This window comes from Lepidochelys kempii, chromosome 1 (assembly GCF_965140265.1).
Source record: "Lepidochelys kempii isolate rLepKem1 chromosome 1, rLepKem1.hap2, whole genome shotgun sequence".
NCBI lineage: Eukaryota > Metazoa > Chordata > Testudines > Cheloniidae > Lepidochelys > Lepidochelys kempii.
Genome location: NC_133256.1, coordinates 215,645,198 through 215,659,032, shown reverse-complemented (window position 1 = coordinate 215,659,032; position 13,835 = coordinate 215,645,198). Strand labels below are relative to the sequence as shown.

General features: G+C 49.5%; 2 protein-coding genes across 8 annotated transcripts in view; one reads left to right on the top strand and one right to left on the bottom strand.

The window, feature by feature from the left end:
• The window catches only part of LOC140898919 (maestro heat-like repeat-containing protein family member 7), a 77,647-nt gene that overhangs the window by 59,617 nt on the left and 4,195 nt on the right, over positions 1–13,835 (top strand). For 6 of the 7 annotated variants that reach the window (XR_012155145.1, XM_073313535.1, XM_073313525.1 and 3 more), the window contains 4 exons: positions 2,497–2,620; positions 3,252–3,338; positions 5,798–5,902; positions 9,479–9,598. Coding sequence is in view for 6 of the 7 variants with exons in the window: in XM_073313535.1 (XP_073169636.1) it covers positions 2,497–2,620; positions 3,252–3,271 (144 nt within the window). In the remaining variant the exon portion in view is untranslated. Of the gene's footprint in view, positions 1–344; positions 375–2,496; positions 2,621–3,251; positions 3,339–5,797; positions 5,903–9,478; positions 9,599–13,835 lie in introns of those variants that run through there. The other variant, XM_073313543.1, reaches the window with a different exon arrangement.
• The window catches only part of LOC140898865 (antigen WC1.1-like), a 60,763-nt gene continuing 60,174 nt past the window's right edge, over positions 13,247–13,835 (bottom strand). Inside the window, exon 16 of the mRNA XM_073313395.1 lies at positions 13,247–13,593. Coding sequence (XP_073169496.1) covers positions 13,442–13,593 — 152 coding nt within the window. The 3' untranslated portion in view covers positions 13,247–13,441. The remainder of the gene's footprint in view (positions 13,594–13,835) is intronic.

Below are 13,835 nucleotides of genomic sequence, written 5' to 3'. Positions count from 1 at the left end.
ATCAAGTCACCCTGTAACCTTCTCTTCATTAAGCTGAACTGATTGAGCTCCTTGAGTCTCTCACTATAAGGGCTGTTTCCCAGTCCTTCAATCACTCTTGTGGCTCTTCTCTGATCCCTCTCCAATTTATCAACATTCTCCTTCAGTTGTGGGCACCAGACCTGGACACAGGATCCCAGCAGCAGATGCACCAGTGCCAAACACAGAGGGAAAATAACCTGTCTAACAACTGGAGATTGCCCTGTTTATACATCCCAGGATGACATTAGCCCTTTTGGCCTCAGCGTCGCACTGGGCGCTCATGTGCAGCTGATTACCATGACTGCCAAGTCTTTTCCAGAGTCACCACTTCCCAGTTTAGAGCCTCCCATGCTGTGAGTGTAGCCTGCATTCCTTATTCCTAAACATAGAACTGTATCGAAACATGTATTGTTCCCTTGCACCCAGCTTTCCAAGTCACCAGGTCGCTCTGTATACGCCAGTTTCCCTGCACAGAGCCCCAACACTGCGCAGCCAGTGCCCACTAGGGAACTAGCAACAAATCTGCTCCATAGATTTGGAAAGTTTTGCTCTCCAGCGCTGCAAAAAGCTTTCCAGAGCTTACCTCCCTTCCCTGAACGTGGGACAGCGTGGGCTGGTGAGTGGTCCAGTGGGCTGGGGCTCGGTTCTCCAGTGAGACCTTGGGCAAGTCACTTCCCCCTCTATGCCTCAGTTTCCCTCCCATGCCTTGTCTCGTCCAGTTAGCTTGTGAGTTCTCTGGGGCAAGGACTGGCTCTCACTCTGTGTGTGTGCAGCACCTGGCACAAGGGGGCCTGATCTCAGGTGGAGTCCCTGGGGGCTAATGCTGATGGAGCCTTTGCAGTGCACTGGTGCATGACGCTGGGGCACTGACCACAGGCCCTGCACTGCGCTCCCCGGCTGGAGCCCTGCACGCCATCGAGTCCACAGTAGGACGACCTGGCTGTCGAGCCAACGTGTTGCAGGCTCTGCACTTTGCTCCCCAGTCGGAGCCTGGCAGGAGCTCAGAGCCTGGCTGGCATTTCCTCACGTTGTCTCTCCAGGAGCTAATTGATCACGAGTCCGTCGACACCGTGACCGGCGTGGTGCGTTAGCAAGTGATGCTCGCCATCATGGAGCTGAGGTACCCGGCCTGCCCTCCCAGCCCCAGCCAGTGCTGTGTGCAGCCAGACAGGCCAGCCTCTTGGCATGGCCAGTTCTCCAGGGTGTTCTCCCCTCTGCTCCTCCCCCATCTTCTGATTCCCCTGGGCACGTGGCACCGGGTCATGGGGCTGGTGCATGGGCGCTGGCAGAAGTGGGTTGGTGGTGGAGGATCCTTCGGTGCCTGGCGACCTCTCCAAGTGGCCTTATGAAGATGTGGGGGAGGGAGTGAGGGGGTTCGGACCGGTCCCCTCTGGGACCCCACAGGCGATGGCTCTGTGGGGAGAGGGGCAGTTGGGTGCCGCTGAAGCGGAGCAACTGGAATCGCCGCCAGCTGCGTCACACCGGCAGCTCAGCGACTCCCTGTGGCTGAGAGGCTGGGCAGGCTGAGCCCTGGCACGTGACACTGTCTGTGCCATGGGGGGCTCTCTCTCGGTGCCACTGGCATCCTGCTCTGAGCTTCCCAGAAGCCTGCCCTTCAGGCATCCGGAGGGTGGCGGATGCTGCGGGCTGGAGCTCGGCTCTCGCAGTTGGCTCAATAGGTTCCCCAGGAATGGGAAGGGCAGGCGGGGCAGGTGCTGGAGTGGCTCTCCCCACTGGACATGGGCTTCCTGAGGTCAGGGCAGGCAACAGCATTGGCCGTGATCCCATCTCTGCCGGGGTGGACAGGGGTGGTGGTGATTTGCGTCAGCAGTGGGCCTAGCTGTTCCTCACTGGCTGCCGCCTGCCTTGACAGGCGTGGCTGTGTCCTGCAGGGGGCAGCTCGAGTAGTCACCTGGCACCTCATGGCATGTGCTGGGGCCATGCTCTGGCAGTGGGGGTGAAGGGGTTAATGCCGTCTGGGCAGTCCCCACCTTCCTGCCTCCCTGTGCCCTGTCCACCGTGCTGAGAGTAATGGGCAGAGGCAGATCTTGGATCCCTGCCTGGATTCTGCCCTACTGAGGCCTGATGCAGCATCTCTCTGCTGGCCCGGACTGTGCAGCTGCAGTCCAGATGGCTGTGGAGGGAGGGTCTCTTGCCCCCAGCGGGGCAGGATTGGCAGACTCCTTTGCACTGTGGCCGCTGGGTTCAGAGGCGCTTTTGTGCCAATAGATTCTAGTCTCCCGTCCATGCCGTTTGCGGGATGTTGTTTTACGGCAAAGCACAGTGATCTCCACCTCAGCCTGCTGGTATGAGAAAAGACAGTACCGGCTCCCTCCACCGCCCCCTGGCCTATTCTCATCCTCCATCCCCCAGCTAGAGCCCCTGCAGGTGTTTCCATGTCCTGGGACCCTGCGGCCAACATTCACGCATCAGTCTCGCCACAGCCCTCCAATCCGCACGTGTCTCTTCTCTTAGCAATGTGAAGCCACCACTGTGGGGAATGGAACAATCCAACCTGCTCGCCACCTGCTTCTCCAGCATCTTCTCCCTGCCTCCAGCACAGACCATCCAGGGCATGGAGGCTGCTCTGAACACCAAGGTAAGCCCCAAACTGGCTGTGAAGAGCCACCCCAAACCGAGTGGGAATTCTGCCAGTCGCTCGTGTACCTGCCCCCTGGGTTACCTGGCACTGGCATAAGAGTGTAATGATCACAGCTTCTTGGCAGGACTTCAGCTCAGGAACTGCGGCAGCAAAGCACAGGCCCCACGGCCGCAGAAAAAGGAGTAACTCCCTCATGGGGTAGCACTAGTAGGCATTTATCCTTCACATGCACCGGCAATTAGTGGGGAACAGACACTCCCTTCACAAGCACATTCATCCCCAGTGCATGGCTGGGGGCACAGGCCTGAGATCGGCTGCTTCAGACCCACACAGGCCAGGGGAACTGAAGCTTGGCTGGAAATCTTCCCTCCCCGTCCAAATGCGGAGTCCTTTTGGACTCTTCCAGTGGGTTAGACTGTGTGCAGTGGCCTTCCTGGGGACAGCAAAGGCAGGTGGGGTCCTGTTGCCAGGAGGAGTTTGCAGTAGGTCCCCTGCAGGTACAAGTGAGGGGATGAGCTGGAATACCAGGGGCTGCTGTGACCTGGGGCATGTCACACGCCAGGGCATTGGTTCCTCGCCTGGCTGGGTAACACCACTTGCTCTGGTTTCTCCTCTGCTCTGCACGCAGACTCTGAAAGCCATGGATGAGATGCTGAAGGCCTTGGTGTGCGAGGATCAGAAGTCCAACCTTGTGGTGCTGCAGAACATCTTGGAGGTCTGGAGGCGTGGGGGCAGGAAGGGGACTAGACCTGTAGCTGGGGTGGGGCTTGGGAACCAAGGCTCCATTTAATCCCAAGCATGGGACACCCCCGTGCCTTCTGTTCCTCAGAGTACGTTCTATACAAAGGTTCTTGGGCTGGAGAACCAAGTGCCCCTGCTATATCTGGGAGACGGGATCTGCCGTGATCTGCACTGAGCCCGCATCTGACCCTGGCATTCATGCCCTGCCCTTGGCTGGGTGCAGGGCCTTGCCTCCAGAGCCCATCAACACGACAGCTGAGCTGCCTGGGGGCAGGGTGGGGTTGCAGAGTGATGGCAAATCTCTTGCAGCCCTTCTCAGCAATCACACTGGGATCCCTGGGCTGTGGGCCCGGAGCATCACTCATGGGCCCACCCACCTGGCCAGAGCCCAGAACTAGATTTCCCCCAACGTTCTAGTTCTGGGGCCACAGGAAGTAGATTCTGTGGGTGGTTTGTGGTCCAAAAAGAGGGAAATGTTCTTGGCAGAGACTTGGTCTCCTCCATTCTGGAACCTGGGAAGAGGGAATCACAGAAGGCCCAGGCTGGAAGGGATCGCAAGAGGTCATTTACTCCACCCCCTGCACTGAGGTAGGGCCAAGCATTCCTAGACCATCTCTGAGGAGTGTTTATCCAGCCTGTTTTTTAAAACCTCCATGATGAGGAGTCCACCATTTTCCCCCACTGATTTACTTGGGGATTGGTCCTGTTTTGAACCGGGCGTTGGACTACATGACTTCCTGAGGTCCCTTTCGATGCTGAGATTCTATGATTCCCTAGGTCACCTGTTCCAGTGCTCAGCCACCCATAGAGTTTTTCCTAATATCTAACCTAAATCTCCCTTGCTGCAGATTAAGCCCATTACTTTTTGTCCTACCTTCAGGGGACATGGAGAACAATTGGTCACCATCCTCTGTGTAACAGCCCTTAACGTATTTGAAGACTGCTACAGGTGCCCCCTCTGTCCTCTCAAGAGGAAACATGCCCAATTCGTTCAACCTTTCTTCAGAGGTCATGTTTTCTAAACCACTGATCATTTTTGCTGCTCTCCTCCGAACTGGCTCCAGTTTGTTCACATCTTTCTTAAAGCGTGGTGCCCAGAATTGGACACAGTGCTCCAAGCTAATACACCTCAGAATGACATTTCCCTTTTTCACAACAGCATCACACTGTTGATTGCTATTCAGTGTAAGACCCATGATAACCCCCGGATCCTTTTCTGCAATAGTGGCACCTAGCCGGTTATCCCGCACTTTGTTTCTATGCATTTGATTTTTCCTTCCCACGTGCGTTATGTCACATTTGTTTTGACTGAAGTTCATCTTGTTGACTTCAGACCAACTCTCCAATTTAGCAAGCTTATTTTGAATTCTAACCTGTCCTCCAAAGTGCTTGCAACCCCTCCCAGCTTGGTGTCATCCACAAACTTTAAAAACATACTCTCCTCTCCGTTAACCAAGTTGTTAATGAAAATATTGACTAGTACTGGATCTGGCACACCCCTGGGGGAGCCCACTTGAGACACCCTCCCAGTTTGCAAGTGAGTCAGTGATAACTCCTCTTTGAGTACGGTCTTTCAATAAGTTGTGCGCCCACCTTATAGTAATCTCATCTGAATCATATTGGCTTAGTTTGCTTATGAGAATGTCTGGTGGAACTGTGTCAAAAGCCTTACTGAACTTCACATCCATCATCATATACTGCCTCCCTGCATCCACTAGGCAAGTAACCCTGTCAAAGAAGGAAATTAGATTTGTTTGGTATGGTTTGTTCTGTACAAATCCTGGGTGGCTATTCCTTATCACCCTATTATCTCCTCTAGGTTCTTACAAACTGTTTAATACTTTGTTCAGTATCTTTCTGGGTACCAAAGTTAGGCTGACTGGTCTCTAATTCCTTGGGGCCTCCTTTCTGAAGATATTCCCCTTTCTGAAGATAGGTTCTGGGTCTGCCCTTTTCCAGTCCTCTGGGACCACAGCCCTCCTAAAGGTTCAGACATTACTTAGCCTAGCTACATCGAGGGTGAATATCAGGAGGCTCTGCCAACTTAAATACATCTAACTGACCTAAATTGTCTTTTACCTGTTCTCTCCCTAGTCTGGCCTGTATTCCTCCCCCCTTGTTGTTAATATTGTGTTAAGCATCTTGTCGCCATTTACCTTTTTAGCGAAAACTGAAGCAAAAAAGGCATTAAACACCTTGGCTTTGTCTGTGTCATCCATTATTTGCTCTCCTTCCCTGCTGAGTAGTGGCCCCACACTTTCCTTTGTCTTTCTCTTGCTCCTAATGCATTTATAGAGCTGCTTCTGATTGCCTTTTATGTCCCTTGCCAGATAGAACTCATTTTTGCCTTAGCCTTTTTGATTTTCACCCTATGTGCTTGTGCTATTTTTTGGTACGTCTCTTTAGCAATTTGTCCCAATTTGTTTCTCTCAGTTCCTGTTCCCCAGGACCACGTCCAAGGAGGTGCATGGGCAGCTGAGGGCAGTGGTAAGGATCAGCTGGCTGATCATACTCATCGCTGGGCACCACAAATTCAAGGTGAGCAGCCTTTGACCCTGGCCGCCTCCTAACTGCATTGAGCAGCCTCATTGTGCAGCGCTTCCTGGCAGGGAGAAGGCGGGTCTAGAATAGTGACTCAGGAAGATCCTCGGTAGGAGTCCAGTCTCGGTAGGAGTCCAGTCTAACGAGCACTGATGTCGACGGGTCTGTCCTCTGACTCCAGTGTGCTTTGGGTTGAGTCCCATAATTCTATCTCCAAGGACTCTCTCCGCTGTTCCCCTAGGACCAAAGTCTGCTCCACAGGGTCAGTGCATTTACACAGGATGGCCCTGAGAGCACCCTCTGAAATCAGGTGTCTGTTCACCCCCTTTGTCAGTTGTCCCCAAGATACTTTGGCATCAGCTCCTGCCAGGCTGCCAGATGAATGCCCCCTGCTCTGGGTGCTCAGGGCCATTTCGCTGCTGCAGCTGCTCCATCCCCTCTGTGGCAGGGCCTCCCCTCTGGCAGCTGGAAGGGGGCGCTTGGATGACGTGCCCCCAGAGGCTGGGGCAGCGGAACAGAAGGAGGGAGGTGGGAGAGGACAGAGTGAAAGGGATGGGAGGAGCCAAAGGAGCCAGAGCAATGAGGAGTGGATGTGGGGAGGCTGTGCAGACAGCAAGAGAGGAGCACAAGGGGCTTGGTGCAATGTGGGGAAGAGCAGGGAGCCAGCGCAGAGGCTGCAGGAGGGGTAAGGGAAGGTCTGGAAGGAAGGGGAGACGAGAGGAGAAGGCTGCAGGAGAGAGCCAGCAGGCTGGGCACAGTGCAGAAAGTGGGGGCTTTGGGGAGCTTCAGGATGGAGTGAGAGAGGCGGGATGCAGAGCAGCGGAGTCCAAGGTGACCCCAAGCTCCTGGGCCTGAGGTCAGTGGAGGGAGGGGGATGGCAGAAGGGGCTGGGATGAGGAGCTTGCCCTTGAGATGGAGACTGGATGTTAGTTCATTTGTTACCAGGGTTCTCACTTGGGGGCAATGTTTGCTGACTTTGCTACCCAGATTTCCCATCCCTACTGAGCTTTCCTCAGCCCCTGGTGTTAAGCCCCATGGCTCCTCCTGCTCTCATTGTCCCCGGTCTCTCTACGCTGGGCTCTGCCTCCCCTGGTTCTAACCCATCGCTAGTACAATGGCAGGGGGACACACTGCACCGGTCCTACAGGAACAAGTGACTCCCTTTGCTCCCTCTCTCCGTCAGGGAGTGGAGGAGTTCAGAGTCCTGGGCCAGCTGGTGGGGTGTCCCACTCTGTGCTGTGCTGAGCAGGAGCAGGAGATCTTGCGATGAGTTGTGGTTGGACTTCACCACCTCTACTCCTTCATGCTGTGGCAAAAATGTAAGAGCACTGGAGACCCTTGTCCTTTCTAAATACACTGACATGGGGTTTCCAAAGAGAGAAAACATATTAAAAGAACACTTCCACCTTTACTGCATCCTTTTAAACAGTCTCCATCTAGTAATGAGCCTACACCATTGCTAGGATTTCTTTTGTTCCTAATACACTTAAAAAAAACCCCCTCCTTATTATCCTTAGTTCTGCAAGCCATGGAGTTTCCCCTAATGTCTTTAGCTTCCCTTGTCCATATTTTACTCTTCATAACTTACATAAGAATGGACCTACTGAGTCAGACCAATGGTTCATCTAGCCCAGTATTGTGTCTTCTGATAGTGGCCAGTGTGCCTCATGCTCCAGAGGGAAAGAACTGAACAGGGAAATTTTGAATGATCCACCCCCTGTCATCCAGTCCCAGCTTCTGTTAGTTGGAGGTTTAGGGACATGCAGAGTATGGGGTTGCAGGCCCTGATCATTTTGGCGATATAAAACGTGATAGCTGTAAATTGTAAAAAAAAAAAAAAAAAATCTATTGAAAAGAGCTTTGTGACTATCTGTGTTTCTGTTCGAAGGTCTCAGTGGCCCTTAAGTGAGCTAAAAGTTTTAAAGGAGCATCTTGGTTTGTTTTCAAGGAGCTGTATGTCTGTTAATAAAAAAAATAGTTTGTGAGAACCTAGCTCTTATGTCTTTGTGTAAAAGATACCCATTTACAGCAAAAAACTGAAATGTAGTTGTATAATCATGTAATGCAATCATGTAATGAAATGTAGTTGTAGAATTATGTGGGGGGGGAACCCTAAAAATGTGCTTACAATTAAAAAAAAAACCCAGGGATGGTTCAGACATGTGTTTGAGTACAACAGAGCTGACCCATCCTGTTGAACTGAATGGGTTTAACCACACCCCCACTGAATAGTCAGGGTAACTGACATTACCCACCCTTGTTGCCATCAGGGTTAATCGTATTAGTAATAAGAAATTAAATTTGAATGGGGTACACCCACAGTAAGGGAGGTGGGTGGGTGGGTGAGGATGGCGAGATTTAATATGAAAGGAAATAAAACCTCAGGAGTTGATAGATGCTATTAGACAGTTAAAAATATGACCCCAGCAGTTGGTAGAACTCTATTGGACAGTTTAAATATAACCCCAGCAGTTCATTGAATGCTATGGGTCACTCTTTCTAGCAACTTAAAGTCATTAAAATAATATATTTACAAAACTAAAAATTTCAAGGGTTCACAAACCTCCACCATACTTTAGAACAAACATTTGCGCTAAAGACAATCAAACATTTAAAAGCTCTGGGTATTTCTAGGGTGCTTGCTATGGTTGTGGTACACCCATTTCATTTCAAAAACAACCCCCAGACTTTAAGCATGAAAGAAATATGTTTAAAAAACAAACGAACAAGCCCCAAGATATTCACTGATATCTGCAAGGGGCTCCACAGGTGGAAATGGGTACAGTAACGTTAAGGATTGTTGTGTATGGTGATTTACTGCTTAATACTGTAACAAGGCCCCAAAGAAAAATGTATTTTAACTAAAAGAAAAAAATAGCCAAAAGGAACCCAGTTGTACAGACAACTGAATTCCCCCACCCCAGATCACAAAAGGGAATGTTAGGGGAGGGGGGTCTAAAATGGTTTTTAAAAGTTGGTTTTTAAAAGCAGTTTGATTTTTATTCTGAAACAAAAAGGGTTTGTTTTTTTAAATGGGGTTGTTTGTCTTCTTAAAAGAGTTGGCTTGAATGATTCAATTGTTAGTAATTCAGGGGCCTAAGCTATACATAAGTGTGGGTGTTTAAGAAAGTATTTTGTTGCAAACTGTTGGTTTGGTGTTTTAAACTGCTGGGGTGTGTGAGTTTGTGCAAAACATAGGTGTGGTTATAAAAAATATATATTGCTGGGTTTCTTAAACAGAAGTTATAGGGCTGCAAACTATTGGTTTGGTGTGTTTCAAACTAACAGGTGTTTCTGGGGAAAAATGTGTTTTAAAATGGATTTTAAAAGTTGGTTTTCAAGCAGTTTGGTTTTTATTTTGCAAAATGAGATGTGTTTTTAAAAAATGTTTCTGGGGTTGTTATTTTGTTAAAGTGATAGAAATAAACTCATAATCTGTGTTTGTTGTACAGCCTGAAATGGGTTATTTTGTTTTAAAGCTATGACTTTTTAAAAAGAAAAACACCCTAATGAGTATTTTATTTTTTAAGTTTACAAGACCGTTTCATCATAATAATGTTGTCTGCTCCACAGTATGATCAGAACACAAGAGATCCTCAGGCCAGAGGGTAAACAAGCTCAAAAGAAAAAGGAAAGAGGCAGCTGAAAAGAAAAATTCACCAGCATCAACGGCTGATGGATGGATGAAGCCCAGTAAATATATTTCACTTTTTGGTTTGGTTATTTGATGAGGTTGTGTATTTTAAGTAAATACATAGGTGTGGGTGAGAAAGATGGTAAAGTGTAAGCATCCTGGTCTGAAAGCCAAGCTATTACCTGTCTCCTGTTTAAAGTTTTACTATGCTTTTTGGACACTTGAAAATGAGGTTCACCCCGCCAAAGCTCCCAGCTTCCCCGGCGGTGTAATATCTTTTCTTTAACAGAGCAGTCTGCGTAGACATGACATGACTGTTACTAGGACCAAAGTCTGCTCTGCAAGGTCAGTGCATTTACACAGGATTGCCCTGAGAGCAGCCTCTGAACCCAGGATTTTGCTCACCCCCTTTGTCAGTCACCCCCACGATGCTTTGGCATCAGCTCCTGCCAGATGAACACCCCCTGCTCTGGGTGCTCGGGGCCATTTAGCTGCTCCATCCCCCCCGCCCCCCGTGTCAGGGCCTCCCCTCCGGCAGCTGGAGGGGGGCACTTGGACGATGTGCCCCCAGAGGCTGGGGCAGGAGATAGGCCTTGAGTTATATTGGCCCGTGGTGCTCCTGCTCCTTGAATATTCATGAGGATGGGCCTGGCTCCAGTAATGTTTGGGCCCCGGGCCCCATGCTCTGGGGGGCCCTACGCCATGGCTTGGCGACGTGGGGCCCTCTCACCGTGGGGGTGGCTTCCCCTCCCCCCCCCCAGCTCCCTGCGTGCTGTGGAGAGTCTGGGCCCAGGCAGGGCAGCTCCGCATGTTGCCTCCGTCCCCGCCCAGCGCTGACCCTGCTCCCAGCCCATTGGCCGGGAACCACGGCCAATGGGAGCTGTGGGGGGCGGTGCCGGAGCTGCCTGGCCACGCCTCCACACTAGGGCCGGGGAGAGAGGTGCAGCAGAGAGAGCAGCTGGAGTGTGTTACTGTCAGACAGTGATGGGCACCCTGGGGCTGGCATTAAATGCAAAGTACAGAGGGGGTTTCCTGGGGGGGACTATAGCAAGCCCCCACAGAGCAGACCCAGGCTGCAGCTGGCTCCGTCCATCAATCCCTATGCCATACAGAGACCCACACAACCCTGTCCCCCCTCCCGCCCCCCGCAAAGACCCCCACCGGCCCTTGTGCACCCATCACCCCTCTCTGGACAACCCCCCCCTTTGTGCCTCCAGAGACGGCTCCTCTCCCCACCATCCCGCTCCCTACAATCTCCCCCTTTGCCTACCCCTCCTTCCCAAGCCCATTGGCCGGGAGGCTCCCAGCCTGTTGGCCACCATGACTAATGGGAGCTGCGCCTGACGCAGGGTGCCTGCTTGCAGATGCAGACCTGCCTGGCTGGACTTCCACAACACGGGAGGGAGAGCCACAGGTGAGCAAGCCCTGGTCATCATCATCACAGGCCTAGCAATTCTCTGGGTATTTAATTTCACTTAGGCAAGTAATTCAGTCTACTCTTCCTTTCCAGACAGTTTGTGGCTTTTCCTGTGAGAAAACTTACAATTTCTTTGCAAAGAAGTCCATTGATAGTTTTTCACTTGAGAAGTATATTTTCTGGTTGTTCATAAGCTCGTTTATTTTGTTAACTCAGTTTCATAGGCAATTTTAAAAGTCACTTGAATTGTACCTGTTTTTTTTCTATTGGTCCAAAACCACATGGAAGATGTGCAGATTTTTATTTCTGTGGGCCAAACCAGTCAAGGTTCCTTCCCCATTCCGAACTCTAGGCTACAGATGTGGGGACCTGCATGAAAACCTCCTAAGCTTATTTTTACCAGCTTAGGTTAAAACTTCCCCAAGGTACAAACTATTTTACCCTTTGCCCTTGGACTTCCACTGCCACCAAACTTTATCTGGGTTCCTGAAAAAACATAGTTTGGACACGTCTTTCCCCCCAAAATCCTCCCAACCCTTGCACCCCACTTCCTGGGAAAGGTTTGGTAAAAATCCTCACCAATTTGCATAGGTGACCACAGACCCAAACCCTTGGATCTCAGAACAATGAAAAAGCATTCAGTTTCCTTACAAGAAAGCTTTTAATAGAAGTAAAAAAGAATCTCCTCTGTAAAAGCAGGATGGTGAATACCTTACAGGGTAATTAGATTCAAAACACAGAGAATCCCTCTAGGCAAAACCTTAAGTTACAAAAAAGACACACAGACAGAAATATTCATTCTATTCAGCACAGCTGTTTTCTCAGCCATTTAAAGAAATCATAATCTAACACATACCTACCTAGATTACTTACTAAGTTCTAAGACTCCGTTCCTGTTCTGTCTCTGGCAAAAGCATCACCCAGACAGACACAGACCCTTTGTTTTTTCTCCCTCCTCCCAGCTTTTGAAAGTATCTGGTCTCCTCATTGGTCATTTCGGTCAGGTGCCAGCGAGGTTACCTTTAGGTTCTTAACCCTCTACAGGTGAGAGGATTTTTCCTCTGGCCAGGAGGGATTTTAAAGGGGTTTACCCTTCCCTTTATATTTATGACAGACCCAGCTTACCAAGTGATCCAGATCACAGTATCTCCATAACATCCCCCACTTATACAAGGGAATTCCCTCTTCAGTCACCTTCACCTGTTGCTGTCCCTGTTCTCTTTCCTTTTCTCCAGGATCTGCATGTGTCATTTTTGGGGGGAGTTCTGCTCCTCTCTTTGCCCTGGAACAGGGTAGCACAGCCCCTGAGATTTCCCTCCTCAGTCTCCACGGGTCAGTGACATGTCTCAGTCATGTCTTTTTAATTTTTCTCTTTTCGAAAGTAAATTGCTGTATTTCTGTGTCTTCATATGACCCCTGACCCTGTTGAATGCAGATGATTGGAAACTCCTTCTCCCATCATTTCTATTTCCATTCTATCCTTCTACAGATGAAGTGACCAAACTGCACTCAGGATTGGTGGTGAAGGAAAGAAAGATATTTCTGTGAAATAGCGATGTACTCTGTGGGCATTCTGGTATTGATTTCACTGAGGGTTCAACCAGAGCGCACTTCTGGCTTCTCCACTAGTCAGTACTCAGCTCAGCATTGACTTTAAACTATATTCGTAGATTGTCATGGAAATATCCCACTGTGTGAAAACGATTAGTATTACTGGGGTTTTTAGTAACAACTCAGTGACTTGTTACTTGTTTTAGCCTTATTGCTTCAGTGGAAACCCAGATTCTTATTAACCCTCCTCTTGTCATTTTTTTTCTATTCAATTTATTTATTGTCCTAGCAGAAATATTCATCCTCTGTGTTTATCGCTAATGGGAATTCTTTTTACCATTTCCTTCAGTTCAGGTGGGAATTACCCAGAGAGAATTTCCCATTTATCAGCTTGGATTCAAGAAAAGTTTCAGATCTGAATTAGGTTTAGTAACAACCATGTTGCTCATCTCAGAATGTTCTCTTGCCGGTGTCTCACTTTTACCACATGCCTGATAGACCATTCAGTGTCAACCCACCTCCCATCAAACAGCCGGGCATACCCAGAGGTGGCCCGTCCTTGTCTCCTGGTTTGTTGTATCTCAGCCTCTCCCTGTGATGAACCCTGGAAACTTCACAATTCATCTGGCAAGAAAAACTTCCACAACAGGGAAAACTTTCAGAAAGGATTTAATATGCAAAAAGGCACAAATTCAAGATGAAGAAATTATAGGCATAAAAAAGCAGGAAACTTCCATCCCTTGAAACAATGGAGAATTATGCAAAGAAAGTTTATGAATCTTTTCCCTCTCACACTTGTAGTTCTTGCAACTTCACACAAATCTTATAAAAACACCTGCTTTGTCTATCAAACTGGAAGGGACTGTCTCTGGACCATCAGAACAGAGGGAGCATTTCTAAGAGAAAGAGGTGAAGCATTTACATCAGCACAAGGTTATTTTGTCCAATCACACTGTTCTGATATTGTGATTCCCCCAGAGTCACAATGTCCCACATCATCATAACCTGTGTCTCCCAGAGGCAGGAACAGGGTTTCCTTCTCCATCCCAGATACACCTTCACTCCTTCGCGAGTGCAGACTCCCACCTGAAAATAACAAGGGAGACACATACAGTCAGTGGATCCACTCTATGGTGATGGGCAGCAGCAGAGCAAGGCGGCGTTTACAGCAGTGGTTCTCAAACTTATTTGATCACCCCCCTTCTTTGTGTCCATTGTAGTTGACGCCCCCCACCCCCACCACACAGGTACATCTACCGATTTACAAAAATCAACGTGCAACTCTCACTAAATATGAAAAGCAGTCGGGCATTGAGTCACAAAGAGCC